The sequence below is a fragment of the Numenius arquata genome, chromosome Z (genome assembly GCF_964106895.1).
Source record: "Numenius arquata chromosome Z, bNumArq3.hap1.1, whole genome shotgun sequence".
Lineage (NCBI taxonomy): Eukaryota > Metazoa > Chordata > Aves > Charadriiformes > Scolopacidae > Numenius > Numenius arquata.
The window spans coordinates 74,715,830-74,735,922 of record NC_133616.1 but is presented as its reverse complement, the minus strand read 5'-3'; the positions used below and the strand labels follow the sequence as shown (position 1 = coordinate 74,735,922).

Genomic DNA, 20,093 nt, shown 5'->3' with positions numbered 1-20,093 from the left:
AGCTGACCTGAAGCCCTATACCTATAGCATGTAGTATGTGTTTAAAAAAAGATTTAAACTGCACTTAAAGCAATAACTTTAATTCAGAGTTATCTTACCGGTCAGCTATAGCTTTGGCCATAAAGTAATCTTCAGCAATATATTGTGCAAAAGCTATCAGTCCTCCTGCTTGGTCCAAAACATCCTTCCTCATCAAGCATGACATTCCTGTTACACACTTAAATCCAGTTAAGTTGGCTGAAATATATGACCTTGGATGTGAAGTTCCAAAATAAACCTGCCAAAACAAGATAGGACTTCTAAAACTCTACACGTATTTATGCAAGCACTACTCACTAGCAACTTTTCCTCCGAAAATGCTGAAGAAAAAAAAAAGAGTGCTAGACATGGCCAATTACAACAGGGTATTTGGAAATATCTTTACCACCAACCTAAGAAATCTAGCCTACCACCAAATCTGAGAAACCTAGTAGTGATTAATGGCTGTGTTTTTATATATCTATAAGTAGGGTTTAAATCCACATGTTAAACTACTGTATTTCATTTGGTATTTAATTTCTAATTTATTGAGGTTGTTCTCAGGGAATACATATATTATAAAATCCATTAAGCAACTTACTAATCACTATGATAATATATTAAATTTGGTGATAGCTGACAGACATGCTGTCTCCTTCCTCTTGGAAGGATTAACTGCATTTCTGCATACATGTTCCTAGAAACTTACTATACGGTTGTGCAGAAGCAGAAGAATTTTGTTTACTTAATGTACTTTCAAACGGAAATAGCAAAGAATGAATTCAGATTGTGAGAGTCTTTTTATAAGATTCATTAACTTATGACTAGAAGTTACTTATAAAGAGACAGGGAAATGAATGCTAGCACCTCTCACTACTACCTTTCCTATCGATTGCCTTCACACTGCTCTTACTAATACTTATTCAAGAAGAGCCATGCTCATCTTGCAGTACATTGGATCTGGAAGCAAAAAGCTCTTCCAGGAATATAGAAGTAGGAGTTGTAACTCTCACTGCTTTAGCACACAGTACTAATAGCATTATGCTATAGCTCCTTGGTCTTCTCTTTTAAGAAGAAATTCAGACTTTTTGGTCACAAAAACCACACAAGCTGCCCTCTCTCCATGCAATGAGGGAGTACAGCATTTCATTGCACTTTCATCTCTCATGCTTCTGCTTTTGACACACATTAGTTATCCTTGGGGCCAAAATGCCTTATCCATGCCAGCTTAGAATAAAAGATAGTTGATTAATTTACATGCCTTGAGACACAAGGATCAGACAAGAAAATGCAACCTCTTCATTCTACAAAAGAGAACATACTGAGAAAGAAAGGAGGGGAGAATATGACAGAATGAGTGATATAACAGTGGATAGAAATCAACTGTTCACTTTCTCTTCCAAAACCAGTGTTAGGAGGCATGAAATAGTACTATAGAAGAACAAGGTCGTGGTTCCTCTAACAGACAGTAGATCTGTGGAACTTCCTGGTAAAGACAGTTATAGATGTTCAAAATCTACATGGACTCACAGAAAGAATGGAAAAGTTCATGTAAGAAATCTGTTCTTACTTAACACCAATATATGGAAGATTAGTAAATATAGAAGTCTACTTCCTGCTCAGGAAGTCTTTCAGCTGAAGATTGCAGAAAGTTGGGACAGTATTACAGGAAAATAGGATACAAGTCTTGCTTGTGTTCTGCTCTCCTCAAGGGTTCAGCTTATAACCCATGCTGGAAATAAAATACTGTGTGAACTGGACTTTGCTCCCACTTGTGATGGCCATATCTGTGTTCCTTTTCAGATAACAAATAGAATTGATGGCCCTGATTAAGTGCTAGAAATAATTCTTCAGTTTTAATATTTTTTAAATTAAATCCATTTTCATCCTGCAATCTTCATTGTTTGTATTGTAAACTTAAATGTTGAATCAATGTTCAGACCACCACAGCAGAATTTTTGAGCATTTAAGTGTTATCCTAGCCAGTTTGAATCGTGACTGCAGCTGGAAATAAACATTTCTTCACTCAAAAGGTGCAAGAGGCACTATACAACTTTTAGTCAGCAAGGTTCTGCAAAAAAACCAAACCAACAACATTGCACTCACTTGTTCAAGGGTAGCAGCAAAACCCTGTCTGTCTGCAACATAGGGAAGCCCATGGACCAAGCCTACTTTTTCAGTCATTTGATTGGCCATATCTGTCAGTGTGTCTGGCGTTACTAAGTGACAAATGAAAAAAAAGACAGTTCATTGAGCAATTCTGTCAATAGCAGACTACTGTACAGAGACACTAATTCTCATTATATCAAGAGATCAAGAGATATCATTATATCAATATCAAGAGCACACATACTTTCATGCACAGTATTTTGGAGGAACAAAGTTTCAGAAAAAATAACATTAATTCTCAACAAATACAATAGAAACAGTTTCAACACTTTTTTTAAATGGTATTTTCACCTGTAAATAGAGATTAAACATTGTTATACATGGAAAATATTTTTTCCAGATTTTTAACTTTCATTTCTACTTGTATTCTCAGTCAAAATAATCTCCAACAACTGCTTGCCTACAGGGAATAAGAGCAATATAGCAATCAGCACCTTACAACACACACCTACCTCTGATTCCACTATCACAAATCCATATGAGATCATATTTGGCAACTTCATAGCCAGGCATTAAGTTGTTAATCTTGGGATTGATGCCAACCTTCTTGCCACCTAAAAAATACAGACACCATCAGATAATGTATAGGGGTGGGGGTTTTTTTTAGCATTCAGACTCAATACGCAAAAATACCAGGATATACTAACTGAAGAACAGTTAAGTGTTTACCCATCAATTCTTAGAGTTCACTTCACTTTTATGAAAAGGATTTACATTTTAATTATTCCTTCACTTCTATATTATAATTGTCTGCATAACTGTAGTAAGATGTAAAAAGGAAAAAGTATTCAAATGCTTCCTCAAAATGGCGGGGTAACAAAGTTAATGCAGTTAAAGGATAGTAGAACCATAAAGTTCATTACTATATTCTGTAAGAAAATATTCTCTACCTCTTATTTCTTAAGACTACTGATTATGATCATTATATTCTACAATAATTTTAACAGAAAAATTAAAAAGGAGCAGAATAAAGTCAGACACGCTGCTTTGCTTCCAACTGACAGACACAGTCCAGTTTGTTTCATGTCAGAGGAAAAAAAAAAAAAAGACATTCTACTACCTAATTCCAATATCCCTTCCCTCCTCTAACTCAAATGTAAAGTGAAGGAAGAGCCCTACAGCCTAAGCTGATGAAGGAGGATTGTTACAGAAGCTGAAGCTCGAATACAGCCACAGCTACAAGTCACCTCCGGCACATTTAGGTCACTGCAATGACAGGATTTAAACTGCTGTTTCAGATCTAGAAGGAAAATGTTGTTCGGGTTCCATAAATCATTCTTCCTAAAGTTTTTTTGGACTGATGTCACAGATTGACACTACAACTTACTTCTTTACCCTAAACTGAAAATTAAGCTATAGAACCAACCCAGGCTGAACATGACAACTATTTTAGAATTCTGTATATGGAGTTGAAAACCTAAAAACACTTTTGAGTCCCACATTTGAGTTGCACTGCTTACCTATGAACAGTCTAGCATCAACATTCGGGTATTTGCCAAGGAGTTTTTTGCATACATCAATAGCTGGATCATCATGATCTTGTACACAGAGCAGCACTTCATACTAGTAAAAACAAAAAAAGTATACACATATATATTTACACACACTTCATATCAATATGGACTAGGGAATAAAGCTTAGTAATGTACCAAACTGAAAAAATAAAGAGCACTGTTACAGAATTAAAAATAAAACCAAGGGGATTGTTTTACAGCTAAATAAGGTTATTTTTTAAATGCACAACCACCTACTTGTCAAAAAAGAACCGAGTCTGTATCCCAATACACTCTTGTACCAAGGAATGTTAGTTTTCTTGTTATTGGAAGGGTTTCTATTAGGCATGAAGCAAGACATCCTGCTATACAAGGTAAATTTTCTATTTCCACTTGCATTTTTGTTCACATAAGAATCTTCAATCCAAACTTATATTCAATGAAGTTACAGCACACAAAATATTAAAGGAATGAAGTTATGATACATTTAACTGCATACTTCTGAACTACACCTTCCTTTACTTTGTAGATACATATGCAGAACAGTTGGAAGACAATCCACACTCTTAATTGTGTAATAAAGCTGAGCTCAGGAACACATGTATGCATATGTAATGTATATGTATTTTCCTCACTAATAGAATAAGGGTTAAAATCAACATGAGGTAAGGGAAAACTATAGCTGTTTCAGCAGTCAAGCTATGTGCTTGTTACACATAAGCTACAGACAGTGGGCAAGAAAATGGCATTTTAAGAGAGACAATATTTTGCAACAGCTTAGCAAGCTTTGATGGAGATATCCCTGCTTCTGCATTCATAGCAAATTCCCTGAATACTCCTTACTTGATATAACCTTCCCCATTATGTTAAATGCATTCTTTCAAGAAAAAAAAGGTACTGTTAAACACAAAAAACCTCAACAACTGACTGCATACAGGATATTGTGGAAACTTAAAATCATTAGCAACAAAATAGGAGTTGGTAAGACTTGGTCTAGCACAATAAACTATCAGACAAACATCTCCACCTCTCAGAATGCAAAAATCAGAGCCAATTTGCCTAGATTTGCCTACCTGTATTAGATTGCTATTGTTTTGCCTGCATAGTAAATGGAATCTAAAGGGTAAAAGACCTGTCTCGTTAAGCAGGCAGGTCCTTCCACAACAGAACAGTCCTGACAGCGTGAACACCATAGAAATTACCAACTAAAGAATCAGTTCTTTATTGCTCATCCCATTAAATAGGTAAAAGAACAACTATTTTTGCTAGGAATTAAATAACTAATCTTCAATCCACAGTTGCAATGATACTTCTATATCCAGATTCTCCAAGAAATTCAACCAGAGATAGTAAAACTTTGACATTCCAATGTTTGAAGACAGAAGAATTCACAGTAAACGGCCTTTGTATGCAATAACAAAGTAAAGAACTACAAAATGTATGACTAAAGAAGAAATACAAAGATGCTAATCTACATAAACACTACAGTCAGGTTCATTTGGACTTAACGTGAATAGAAAGATTTATGCCAAAAATCATGATATGCACAGTAGGTAAGAACTGTTCACTGATAAAACTATTAAATGTAAGTCCTGCAATTTAGAAGCTGCATAAGTGGCTTCTATACAAGAAAAAATTATTTCACACATGGGATATCACAGAAGAGTATCAGAGAATCAGTATCCCCACAGGGTGAACTCAGCTTTACTGGAACAAGTTTACGATTATTCTTTTCTAATAATTTTCCCCTGGGCAGCTGAAATTTGAATTCCAGGCAACTGTTGTTCTAGTTTGTGGTGTAATGTCAGTGTCTTAAATGAAGTATTTTTGTAGTTATTGTACGGAGGTGTTTTCAAACAGTTTGGGGATCTTGTTTTTACTGTATATCTGTGCCCCAGTAAACTGAAACATTCACACCTCCATTTTCACTCCCCTTGAGAAAAATATGGTTGTTATCTGAAATTCAGATTGGCGTGGAGTGGCAATATTTTAAGATTTCTACCTATATAAATTATCAGAAGTAAGGGTCAAGACTACCTCTCATAAAGCAAGATCCAGGATAACTTCTTCTGAATTCTCAAACAAATTCTATTTGCAGTCAAACGTTTCAACTGCATAATGTTTTGATGCTCATTATAGTCATAAATAGCTTAAGATATTGTTGCAGATTCTTTGCTGTTTGCAATACTCATATACACAGCATGCTTCGAGTATGCTTTAAACTTATCTTGGCCACTCTTTATTGCACTTTTGTTGAGTCAAAAGGATTCAGATGTTCATGCCTAAAGCTTTTCAGAAGGCCCTAAGCTTCATTACAAAAAACTATTCAACTTTTAATAAGTTCCAAATGGTGGAGGTTTTTTGTTTGTTTTACCCTGCCTACTTAGGAGAAAATTTAAAGCTCTGGGTCAGAATACACAAAGGAAACTCGTTGTACAGCTTACACATACCTTTGACCTTTTGCAACTGAAGCAGTAGCGTCAGAAGAAGTTTTGAGAATAGGGAAAAGAGTTTTTATTTAAAATAAATTACAAGTTTTAGAATTCAGAAGATATGCAGTAAAAAGCGTAGTCCTTTTTCCATCCACAGAAGCATACACCAAGTAGTGACTGATCATAGAATCATAGAATGGTTAGAGTTGGAAGGGACCTTAAAGATCACCGAGTTCCAATCCCCCTGCCATGGGCAGGGACACCTCCCACTAGAGCAGGTTGCTCAAAGCCCCATCCAGCCTGGCCCTGAACACTTCCAGGGATGGGACATCCATACCTTCCTCTGGGCAACCTGTTCCAGTGCTTCACCACCCTCACAGGGAAGAATTTCCTCCTAATATCTAATCTAAATCTCCCCTCTTCCAATTTAAAACCATTACCCCTTGTCCTGTCACTACACTTCCTGACAGAGTCCCTCTCCGGCTCTCCTGTAGGCTCCCCTCAGATATTGGAAGCATTTACAAATTTCTGCTTTAAGTTCCTTATAGCAACGACAGCATCTGACACACTTATCACTTATATTACAAAGTCAAACAGGGTTCAACAACAAATGTAAGCTTTTATTAACCATTTGTTTCCCAACACCATTAAGTGCCTTGAAGACTATCCTACCTACCAACTGGTGAGATACACCACCTCATCATTGAGCAATTCTTTGTTAGATGAGCCATCAGTAAGAACCACCAGCAAGGCTATCAGTTAAATGTCCTCTTTCAGAGGACTTCTTACAGAAATGCAGTTAATTAGGAGGATACCTGGCCTCTCAAATGATCTCTTCTAGATTGAAGGGCTTCACACTGCTATAAACACTACAATACAGGAATAATGACTAAACAAATCTTAGCATAAAGTGTTTTCCATCCCTAAGTCTTGATCATGTCCCTTTATAGAAAGCTTTTTTAAAAGGAGTAAATTTCGTTTGCAACATGTAAAATGGGTAATTATGCATTTGCTGTGGAAGGAAGAACAATTCAACACATAATCAAGTTGCATAGTTCTAGTTCAAGCTCCTGATATGACTTTTGGAAGCATGATAGGGAAAAAAAAGACACTAAACAGTATACATACTTTCGGATAATCCAGTTCAAAGAAGGTTTCCAAGTTGTTGATCAGGTTAGGATCCACACCTTTTAACGGCTTTAGAAGTGAAACACCAGGAAGCTTGCTGTATGGCTGTTTGTCTGTGGCTTTCTTATTGAGGTGGAGGCGCCTGTAAAGAGAAATAACATACACCACCAGATAAAGAAAACATGCTAGAGAATTCCATTCAAAATACAGTCAGAACTAAGAAAGCTTGGGAGTTAAAACTGCTGCAAAAAATTAGTTTTGGTTGTAGAAACAACAGCTATTTTTATATCTGACAGTTGATGTGTCAGAGACAATGCCTAAAAAAAAACATCTTAGCATTGTATGTAGGTTAAATTCAGCCTTATTCAACTTAGACATTTCAGATTAATGCATTTTGCACTACGTATTTTGAACAATAGAAGCCCCACTTTTTTCAAACTGCACAGGAAACAAGATGTTTCTGTCTTCCTGCGTAGCTTTAAATTCATAGAATTATAACTGGATAATCAGGAAAAAAATTTACTGTAAACAAAGCAAAAAAAAGAAAAGGGTCAGGTGCTTCTTCCTTAGCACTATGCTAAATTATGCAAAACTTTGAGCAACCTGAAAGCACAGGGGAAACAGTTGATCCTACTGATCAATTTGTTAACAAACACCTCCAAGAAAAATATAATGGTCAATCAACTACAGCATAAAAATCCTAAACTGGAGACATCGGGCTGGGTCAGCATCATAGATAAACTGAGAATACAATTCCAAACAGTCACTAGTATTTCAGCAATGAATATAAAAAATAAATTGACAACATGTCACAACTCACTAACCTGAATGTTTAATCCTACACTCCTTTGTGAGTGTATGCAAAATTAAATTCTGAAAGCTTGATGGGCCAGTATTTGCATCAAGTAAGTTTATATAAGTAATTTAAGTAACTGAAGGAAAAAGTATTTGCTGAAACTTAAAATTTGCAAGTTAGCGTGTATACCTCATACTGTAGTTCTCCAACATGCACAGTAGTCAGACTGAAAGAATATTTTATTGTAGCATGTACCCAATAGTATAAATTCTTAACTTAAAAACTTTCATACTAAAATTTACAAGATGCTGCCTCAAAAAAAAAAAAGTGGGAATAGGGTTGCTTCATCCTAGTTAAATGGTAAAAAAAAATAAATCAAGTTCCTAGGAAGCATGTTGCTGAAGAGTGTGCCTGACCAAGTGAAATTACGGAACTAACAAAGGAGCTACGCTAAGAGGAGATTCCAGTAGTTCTCTAGAGGTATTTCTTCCTGAAATGGGACAGTGACATCACATTTGTTACCTCATCAGCCCTGCCCCTAGCATGCTCCTTTCAGGCAAGTTTGCAGCTGGACACCAGGGGCATAATGCTGTTACAGAAAATAAACAATGGGGTCACTACAAAAAACAGGAGGACAAAGCAGATGTCCTCATACTGTTACTGAGTCCAAGCCTGGACACTGCAGAGGTAAACTGAAACAGTCTTGCTGAGCAATTAACAGCCAAGGGACTGTCAGACCAAGTAAGAAAAGCAATAGTTAGATACCACAGTGAAAAGTTTCCTTACCAATTTTCACAAACATAGCAGCAAACAATGACTTTAGTGCCAATAAGAAGGGAGAGTCTTAAGAACGCAACTTTGACCGGGAGGAGCAAAAGGTAGATAATGCATCGAAAAAAAAAAAGTACTCAATTTAAAACCAACAGTAGCAATGCTTTGTACAGAGCCAAAAGCCTTGACAAACAGGAAGTAAGAGAAGGAAGTGGCAGAATAAATGAAAAAAAGGTAAGGAGAGAAAGGATGAAGACGGACTCGAGGCAGGACTGTGATAAAGAATAAGCACCAAGTGATAAAACTGCAGAATCTTGCAAGGCATCCTGTTACACACCATGCTGACATGTAGGATTATGCAGGTGATTGAATTACATAAGGAAGCGCCTGGTGTAAGAGAGGGAAACCTTGGAAAACATGCAAATGAGGCATGCAGCATTATCAGGATCTCTTCAGCCATGAAACATCATATAAACAGAGTACCACTTAGTATGGTAAGACTGTCTGTAACATGCTATCTTAAAAATAAGACTCCAGTTCATGTTCTATTCATAATACTGCACAAAAGTGGCAGCCTGCCATCCTGAAAGCACCGTGGTATTGTGACACTAAGGTAAAGCAATTTCCATGCCAGTAACTGCAATCTCTGTTACAGTCTATGGAGCAAGAGGCAAATTAACAGTAAACCAGATCATTTTACACGGAGAAAGACTATTTGTAAAGTGACACATTCTGAAGAATAATTAAAAAATTTACAATGGAAAACCTACCAGAGAAACAGAATAACCATTATAAAAAACAAGTTATAATATTCAAATTAAGGCTAACATTTAACATGGAAGTCAAATAATAGACTAAATTTGAACAACATTAACAATGTTGATGCAGGAATGTTCTAGATGAAGTTCTGTGTTACGAGCATGCACTGAAGTCTCCAAAGTAGAGGTAAAATAAAGCTGTAAGCTGGTATTTTTGAGCGCTAACTTGTGCTTATGGTGGCATTTTTTTCTACCTCAGCCTAATGCAGTAAGCCACAGAAACACACTACACCAAGGAATGTATAACAACTTTGAACTCTGAAACAGAGGCTGGCAGAGCACTCTTTAAAGGCACTTTCAGAACCTGTGTGTGAAAGACCAGATTATTTATAAGCACTTCTGCACCTACATATATTTAATGGATCAGCCTGCAATCCTTAGGTAGCAGAACTGTGAAATTCCTTCTAAGCAGTCTAGTGCTGGTGTACGTAGGTGGGGAAAGAAAAAGCAGCAGGATGCATAATAGTTTCAGGAGCTATAGTTCAACTATCCCGTATGATGTAAGAGGCATCTGCAAAAGTTTCTCAAACTTGGTTCCTTAACATGATATGAACCCATAGAAGCAACTGTAATCTAGATCCCTTCTCTCGGCAGAGGCAAAAAGGTATTTCCAAAGACAAAATCCAGCTACTGAGTTATCACTGCCCAGTATACTACATGATGAATTCTTGCTAACCTGTATCAAACAAGCAACAATTATTTTTTTTTTTTTAAAAGGTCAAGACTACACTTCCTCCTCTCATCGAGGGCAAGAGAATATCCCAGCAAAAACAAAGCTTGCTATAGTAGACAGACCACTGGGTCTCTCAGCTGATTTAAAGTAACAGACATCTTTTAAAAGCAGCTGAAAAAACCTAAGCACTCTTTATTCACTCATTTCAACCTTCCCTCAGCAGCTACTTAGAGAATTATCCTTTAAGGAGGGAGGCAAATAATTCTTGGTCAGAAATTTGTAAAGGATACTGAAGTATTGCAAGACAGTAGTAACAAGATGCAGAAGCACTGAAGGGTATTGTGCCCTTGAAGGCTATCCCCACAGGCCGTGGAGATCAGCTAGCAGATCATTACTTCTGTAAGGGGCAGTTTCCCTGCTTCCACTTCTGAAATTTATATACTCCCCCTTCCCCAGTTTGTTTTCATGTTAGTGAGCTGAACCATCTCACACAGATGTTTGTGGAGTGTTGGTCTGCTATGGAGTAGCAGACAGACCTCAGCTTGAACAGGAGAAATAAAATGTAAGATTATCCTGCTTCTTTTGGCAACAGAAAGGTAGAAAGGATGAGCTCTCCATATCTTCCTTACTTTTTAATACATATCTTGTGTTAAAAGACTTCCAGAAGTCTGTACCTTTATGCACAGAAGAAAAAAGTAAATGTCCTAACAAATGGACAGAATTATTCTTAAAGCAAGAACTAAACACCTTGACCTTGTTTTTGACCTTCTCCCCGCCTACAGCGGAGCTTTATAACATAGTTGAACCAGTTTAACTACAGGCTGCTACTCAGAGGCACTCCCTCTTTCCTCCTTTCCCCTATTTTTCTGGGATGTGCTGTGCTTCTCAGTGGTGCTGACATTTGTCTAATCCGACAGTGACCTAGTTGAGATACTTAAAACACGTAACTGACAAAATGCTGACACTACATATAGGGTTAACTTCACAAGTATACAGTTTGAAAGGAGGATCGTGCAGATTCACTAGCAGCAAAGATCCTCCATGTTCCTTCTCTGTGCTGCCATCAACACCAGCCAAACAAGACATTGTGCCAGTATCAATGCCCATACAATCCTGCTTCAACTCACTTAACCTGAGGTGTGAGGAAAGACGACAGATTTAACTTTCTGTTATTTTCTGAGGAGGCTGCAATAAGCTCCAGAGCAGGTTCAAGAAGGTGGCTGTGAATATGCTGCCAAGATCATGGGAGATGATGAGGAATAGGGTCTCCTTCCTCCTCAGGCTTCAGTGGGCTTCCAGAAGAGCTGAGCTGCCCATGGATAAGCAGCTTAAGCCCACTCACCCTAGAGTCGTAGGAGGACCAGTGTCAACATAAAGGAAGCATCAGGGCCCAACGCTTTCCGTTACAAACATACACAAGGATTTGGGTCAGGCCCCTGAAAACTTCCACAACCAACTCTGCATCACAGTTCTTTACAGCATTCACTCCCTTATAACTTGCTCTCTGTCCTTATTTGCCTGCCAGGAACAGCTAACTAGAATTAATTACTAGCATAAAACACTGCCAGCATCCACAAGTGACTCTTGAAGTAGTATTTAAGGCATGCCACCCTTCTATCTCTCTTGGCTGAAAGGAAGACATCACCCCACAGAAATGTGCTGGTGCCAGTTCAGGACACCTTTGTGTGCTGGCCTGGGTCAACCCATCCCTCCAGCCCACCAGAACGTTCTCAGGCAGGCAATCTTCTCCATCCGATTCAACAGCCATATGGACACAGGGCAAGTCAATGCACCCACCAACCTAACAGTTACACAAGTTTCCAGTCCAACAACAGGGAGAAGTAGAAACACACAGCTGGGGACAAGTGGAAAGGACATAAGGGGAAACCCCAGTGTCACTTCTAGTGTGACATCACTTGTCATTAAGAACAATTAACGTGTCACTTGGTCTTGGTAAAATGCCCAGAGAGAGAGGGAAGCAGACAAGTCTGAAAGAAGGAAATGGTGGGTAAGATCCCGGTACCCACTTTGTAACATACACTTCTGTGGCTGTCCGCCAGCAGAGAAACAGTCATAGGTTTGTGCACGCCTGAAAAAAAAAAAAAAAACCACCTGCAAACAAAGAACATAATCCTACTGTTTGCATACTAGAAGTTTATGTTGAAAAGCGTGCTGCAATTGGTTAGTGCTTCATCACACACCAGCTGAGGGCAGAAGGCAGACCAAAGTATTTCATTCACTTCTAATGCATTTTTTTTCTGCACTACACATACCCCACAGATAAAAAAAAGGACCTTAGAATGAAATGCACTGAAATCACAACGGGTAGTTTAGAGGAAGTGGAAGGATTTTAAAAAAAACAGCCCACCACCTTAAAAACAAAGTTCCAAAATAGCAATAGTCAAAGCTTTTTTTTTTTAGTGGGAAAAAGTCGAATTAAAGGTTTTGAGTTAGAATTGAGTGAGAAAGAACCTAGACTGTGATCACTGTAATTTTTCAGAAGATAAATGTTCTGAAAAACCAAACATCAATTTACTATTCCAGTTTTGGGAAGCAGCAGTTCAGTCAGTGGCTAGTAATAAAGACAAATAAAATGATACACTATAGAGTAGTAGAAATCCTATCTAATGCTATTTCACATTCTGAATTTCAAACCTTCATACACAGCTGAAATTCTTTAAGAAGAATCTTCAAAATGCTATCACAAAAGTCATGTTCAGTGGGTGCAATCCATGACTTGTACAGTATTTTTTTTAAAAGAAGGGGAGAGAAGGAGGAGTTTAAACTACTTTCAAACGTGTTTTGGAGTTTTAAGTAGAAAAAAACACCTTATTTTTCATGAAGAAGAAAAACCAAACAATACAGACCTCATCTTGAAACCAGAAAACACTCCCTTTTTTATCTAGAAATTCTTCTCCAACTCCCTTCCCTGCCCCTACACCTGGACGATAAGAGAGAAACAAACAGGCTCCCATACAATAGCTCGTAGTTAAACATGAAGTAATGGGAACCCTTTTACTGTCCAAATAGTAGATAATTTACAATTCAGCAAGCTGAAGTGAAATGTGCTTAACAAAAACAAGTTGCCTACAACACAGCCATTACTGGATCATACTAAGCATTAAAATGAACACACAGTTTTTCTTTGTAGTCTATCTGCAGGCTGCCATCAAAACAGCAATTCATTCCCTGCTTCTGCTTTCCCACACCCTCAGCCTACTGGTGGCTATAAAGCAGTCAGCACCACAAGATAAATTGGATCAACCTGCTGATCAAACAGAGAACTATCCCACAGAAAAAGCTAGCTCCCCAATCTGAGTCACCACATAGCCACACGCTCACTAAAGGCAGATTATGGCAGAAATGTTTAGAAAGGTGTACGGATGGGAGGGCATTTGGATTACCCCTCTGAGCATCAAATCAAAGGCCACTGAGGCATAGAAATAAGAATGCTTTTCAATACAGACTCCTTGCAACAAACGTTATGCAACTAGAGAACTGCATCCAGCATGATTTGTGTTTTATTTATGAAAGCATCTCCAGTGCATGGCAGTGACTATGGGCCAGATAAACCAACCACAGCAGAGAGCTTTTAGTACAGGATCAACCCCTCAATGTTAAGTACGGGATCTTTTAAAACACAAAGCTTTAGAACATTTTTACTGTGAGACTTTTCAATTTGTTTTTCTGACTTTTATTTTGCAAGTCTATGGGATTTCCTGCCTAGGAAAATGGCTCAGCCCCATTCATTTCATAAGGCGTAAGTTTAAGTGACAATATCATTTGCTAAACATTGCATGATGTGCTTACTACAGGCCCCAGGTTGCTCCTTAATACTCCCTTTGTGCCAAAGATCCTTGTCACCCATCAACATTTTCCAGCTGCTTCTCCTGAAAGCCTCCAAAACAGTTAACTGCCAGTAACAGAATTATGTTAATGACTAAACAGAAACTACATTAACAAATCATAAAGCAGATACCATGCCAGTATTCTCTTAGTTTTCAGCGGATGACAGGCCATTTTTTATTCAATTAACTCCGCTGCAAGTGTTCCCAGAGTACAAAACAGCATACCACTGAAGCAGAAATCTTACTCAAACACCAATTCACACAAGTTTGAACACACAGTCCCAGGCCCTATTACCCCCAGTTGGGGTAATAAAAAAAAAGTTGTAAACCTTGTCTGGACTACACAACTGTCAGCGAGACAGTGTCACTGCTCTCTTGCTAAAAATTCCTTGGAGACCTTGAATAAGCCTCCTATAAGGAACATCAGAAACTGAAGATAGCAATTATAAAAAAAAAAATCTTTGAAAGAAAACGTTAAGCTAAAGTAACTCCTCTACATTCAACACCATATTTGACAACATTTCAGAAAGGCAATTTTTTTTTTTTCCACATTTCCAACAGATGCAAAACAGAAAGACTAACATGGTAAAAATCACCTTTCCTCTCTGAAAAAGATGCAACACACAATGCTTTGTTCACAGACCCTTAAAAACACTGTTTACCTCCCTTGCCACTACACAGTCCACATATAACAGCATTTCCAAGCAGATTGTTTTGAAATATGTATCACCTCTCAAAAATGCTTAAAAGGAAGTGTGGAGTATCTCAATTTTGAAACATCTCATTAGCATTTCAAAAAGGGTAACAGGTACAACCTTTGACACTGTATTTCGACCACCCACTGTGCACGCAGGGGGAAAAAGCAGCCAAAGAACCCACAGACTCCTACAGCCTCAAAAGCCTGTCTACTCCACCCTCTCCCCTAGTCCATCATAAAGATCTGTGAAGATGAAAGAAGGAATAATTTCCCTACTTTCTAGTTGCTATTCCCATTATTATTAACATTCAACAGTTCAAAATATACTTTCTTGTGAAGGAGATGAGTCTGAAAGTTTTCTACCTCTTTTTAACCCAGAATCTTACTTTATCAAGGCTTGCAAGAAAAAATACATGTTGATTTAAGATAAAGAAGTGTAATTCCTCAATAACAGCTTACTATATTGACTGAAACCTAATTTTCAGTAGTTTTATTATTCTACGTTAAACAAGGTGTGCTTGTGACTAAAGAAGTATTTTTTCTGCTTCATAAGGAAATGTAGCACACTACCCATTAGCAAACCAAAGCAGCAGTCACCTGAGAAGTCATAATGACTACACGGGTATATTGAACCAATAACTTCATTTACAGATTCTTCTTCATGGACTGTACTGCTGACAAAGCTGAGATGAGCCCTACCAATGGGGTTAAAACACTACACCAAATCAAAACAGTCTTTGGTTTACAAAGAGGTGTTTCTGAAGAGGGGCACAATAATTCAAGGGGAACAAACCAACTACCAGCACAAACTGGCAACAAAGATTCATTAAAACAGCAGGCTAACTAATAACATAAGAAGATTGGTCCACTAGAAGCACCTATCAAGCACTCAAAAAATTGCTTTAAGAAATATTAAAAAAGCAAAAAGGTAGAAGTAGCACCGCCAAGATACTCCTAATCTTTAACTTCGCAAAATGCTTCGCTTCAGCCTTCTATCTTTGTCTACATTTGTAAACATGTTTTTACCGTATTTGTCTAAAGGACAGCATAAGACTTCCTTTATGCATGACACAACTTCAATAGTTTGCCTTAAGGTATGAATTCACCCAGGCCAATCATGAGAGAGTATAGGTCCTTAGGTACCCTAGGTCCTCATCCACTATTATTAAAGGCAACGTATTCAAGGAAATACAAAACTATTCACCTTGCAATTAGCAAAATGAAAGGCTTTTTTTAATCTATTGTGAGAAATGTTTTCCTATAGAGTAATTAATCATTTCTTTTAAACCACAGTCCTCAGCAAAATGCAAAACCAGTATCAAGTGCGTCAAAACCAAAGAACCTCATTTCAGTTAAAAGTAAAAATCCCAGTGAACTCTGACACCACTATTTGGCATTATGCAATTCCCAGGGAGTAATGGACACAGATACTGAAGGGTGCTCTAGTAAACCAGTAAAACTAGTTACATACTTAGCATGCCACAGAGCAGTTCTGACAAATTTCACAAATTAATTTTTAAAGTCACTTATCATCTACCACTCTGCTCACCCACCTTAAAAGTTAAGCCTTTTTGGAAAAAATGGTTCTGTAAACCCTCAGCTTCTTTAAATTTCTTTGAAATCTTTATATCCTGACAAAATATTACATTCTTCATCATCCCACTGTTCAGCATCTTCCATTCCAGCTGACATACAAGGCTGGATGCTTTTTTGCCCTCCAATAGCTCCACTAACACAACCCATTTCATTCCCACCTTACATACTCCGTATCTTGCAGTCTTTTCTCCTTCCGTGCAAACCAAACAGATGCGCCACTTGTCACATCTATGGCACCATCTTTCCTCCTCTCAACATAAGCACATCATCCAGTCTGCCACAATCCCTCTCCTTTAAGTCTACCCTAGACAGTCTTTAATCTAGGCTTTGGTTCTTTGCATTCTATTAAATCATTCATGTTCAGAACCGCTACTACCATGCTGTCACCCCAGTGTTTATAGTCTGTATCTTATCCTCCTGACTCACACTATAAATTGGCCTTCCCTAATGCCTCCAACATTATGGTTTTTCTCCCACATTGTTATCACTCCGATTTTTGGTTCTGCACTGTTTTGCTTTCCCTATTATTAATATTGTAATACAGAAACTCATTCAACCACAGTCTGAGTATAACTCATAAATTTACTCCTGCTTTCTCCAGATCCATCTTCCCCTAGGGATTACCTAAATTTAGGTCTTGCGACTACACGGTGTCAGGTAAATTTCAATTTGTTTAAAATAAGCAACATACATAACTTACATCCTTCACACAACCTCCTCCTCAGTCTATTGCTCTGTAATAGTCCAGGCAGTAGCCTGGGTGTCATTTTTCACAAAACCACAGAACAACAGAGGCTGGAAGGCACCTCTGGACATCAGCTACTCCAGCCCTCTGGCTCAAAGCAGGATTAACTAGAGGAGGTTTGCTTAGGAGCACCCAGTCAGCCTTTCCTGTCTCCAAGGATGGAGCCTCCACAACCTCTCTGGAAAGCTTGTTCCAGTGGTCAACCATGAAAGTCTTGTTTTGTTTAAAATTAAAGTATTTCATTTTAATTTGTGTTTGTTGCCTCTCGTCTTGTCAGTGGTGCACCACTGAAAAGAGTCTTCCTCACACCCTTCCACACCCCCAAAAATTATTTATTTACACACATTGATGGGAACCCTAAGCCTTCTCCAGGCTGAATAGTCCCAGCCCCCAGACCCTCCTTGTATGCCAGATGCTGCAGTGCCACCATCATCTCCATAGCCCTAAGGCAGACTTGCGCCAGTATATCCATGTCTCTCATACTGTGGAGCCCAAAACTGTGGGCTGCACTCCAGACATGGCCTTACTGGTGCTGTGTGGAGGTGAAGGATCACCTCCCTCAACCTGCCAGCAAAGAAGTCCAGGATGCTGGTGGCTTTCTTCGCCACCACAGGTATATTGCTGTTCATAGTTTAACTGACATCCACCCGCATTCCCAGGTCCTTCTCTGCCATGCTACTTTCTAGCTAGTCAGCCCCCAGCCTGCGCTGGTGCATGGAGTTATTCCTGTCAGATGTAGGACTTTGCATTTTCCTTGGTTGAGCTTAATGAAGTTCCTGTCAGACCATTTCTTCAGTCCGTCCAGGTCCCTTTGAATGGTAGCACACCCAGCTGGTATGACAGGCATTCCCTCTAGTTCTGTATCAACAGCAAACTTGCTGATATGTACCATCCTCCAGATCATTAATGAAGATGTCAAGCACTACCAGAGCCAGCACTGACCCCTGATGATTTTGCGCAATTCAAACTTGGAATCCCTTTAGTGGTTTCAGTCTTTAATCACAAGCTAAAATTATCCCATCTATGCACTGTGCATAGAGCAAACTGCTGAAATTTGGTCCAGCTTTGAGCAAGGGGCTGGAACTGAACCTTCAACAGCGATCTCCAGCCTGAAGCACTCTGTTTTTCAGCACTGTGAAGAAAATCAGACTCTCAGCTCTGTCTCTAGATTGTTAAAGCCTCAGCCACTTGTGTGTTCCCATACCCTGTCATTTTCTCATGTTTTTCCCCAGTAACTTTACTTGATTTCATATCTTTGCATTGCTGTCCTTTAGATTTGCCTCTGCTACAATGCTGTCATTCACCTGCTGAGTAAAAGCAGCTCATCGAGTTGTATGGATGTAACATTCACAGCAAGAACCTTAAGGTTCCTACATAAAATAGGCTCCATCCTCAACGCACAGATTATTGGAGACAGGGATACTGAGAGAAAGAGCAAGAAGATAAAAACGTTACCCAAGATCAAACAGAAGCCTCAGATAACCTTCCAACTTTTCACACTTCTCCAGTGTCCCAGTTTGTGGTCAAACATCCAAGTCCTTTTTTATTTGCTTTTAAGCCTCTAAGAGTTTCTGCAGAAAGAGATTGCTAATACAGATCATGAGTTTTCTCCATTCCCCATATACAAGATCACAAACAACAACCCATTGTTAAAATTACTAACATTTTACATCAAGCTTGTCATCAGCTACATAACTGGAAAAAACATTCACCCCAAGGTAGACAACCTGCATGGAAAATTTCAGCGTAAATGGTTGAAGTTCAATAAGGATTCAACTAAGGAATAAAGACAAACCCCAGAGCAGATCCAGCATTCCGCATGTGCTAAACGTCTTCCAGCCTCTTCCTGGAGAAACTCCGGTACAATTGCACTTCTCAGTTTTCTGTTTGAGTTTGATTATCAACAAGAGGAAAGGGTACCTCTAATCTCAGGAGTATTTGCATTATCTCCAAAGTCTATCAAAAAGCTAGTTCACTTATGCCTGGTAACACTTGATAGTAACAGATGAGTTGTCTAAAGACCACTTTTTAAATTAGGTCTACACTACATCCCCTCCTGGCTCCTACCTGGGACAAGACTGCCTCTGAAGCACTTCCACAAACCGAAGAAAATGCAACCCTATGATGGCAGAGTGAATAACTACTACGGCTCTTAACAGCCACTTCAGCCAGGCTATTAACCAGTCATTGATAGTGGAAAATATAATACAGCCCAAAGGAACAGACAGCCCCACCAATAAGCTAAAAGGTGAAAAGAAGACGACAGAAGACAAGCAGAGTGGACAGAGAAGGGTAAGCCTGGACACAAATCAGGGACTGAGCAACAAGGGAAGGACAAAGGAGAAAACAGAGTGACAAGACAATCAAATAGGGCCAAAAGAAATAGAATTGTTATTTTCTTAAGAATGAAATGTCACAATTACTACACAGCAATAGATTATTAACCAAAAAAATCAAAATGACTTCACAGAAAAAAACCAAACAAGTCAAACACTGGCTACGTGGGGGTTTTTGTTTAGGTTTGGAAGCCATGTTTAGAGAGCCTTGCACAAATACTTCAGGAAATTTGAGTTTTATGCATCTGTGCAAACTGAATTGCCTCCTTGTGTGCATATGCATTACACTAAGCCTATTAATTACTTTAGTTACATTCAGGTATTTTATTACATTTATATGTTTCTGAAAGTCTCAGGTTTCACTCAGCAGACAAAGCACAATGGGCCCAATTACATCCAAATGCCACATGAATGCAGAATTCATTATTTCTTCATTGACTGTAGTAACTTATAGACAATTAAATTATTTTAAAGAGCTAAAACCAGCAACCTGTTTATCAATTAAATGACATGCACTACCCTTCCCACTTGCACCTGGGAACCAAGGCAAAGAACAACCACAGTATCAACTGA

At 38.5% G+C, this 20,093-nt stretch overlaps 1 protein-coding gene across 1 annotated transcript in view; it reads right to left on the bottom strand.

Moving 5' to 3' along the window:
* The window catches only part of UGCG (UDP-glucose ceramide glucosyltransferase), a 30,336-nt gene that overhangs the window by 4,757 nt on the left and 5,486 nt on the right, over window positions 1-20,093 (bottom strand). Inside the window, exons 2-6 of the mRNA XM_074166287.1 lie at window positions 7,241-7,382; window positions 3,648-3,750; window positions 2,640-2,741; window positions 2,125-2,237; window positions 99-277 (exon numbers count right to left, since the gene is read on the bottom strand). Coding sequence (XP_074022388.1) covers window positions 99-277; window positions 2,125-2,237; window positions 2,640-2,741; window positions 3,648-3,750; window positions 7,241-7,382 — 639 coding nt within the window. The remainder of the gene's footprint in view (window positions 1-98; window positions 278-2,124; window positions 2,238-2,639; window positions 2,742-3,647; window positions 3,751-7,240; window positions 7,383-20,093) is intronic.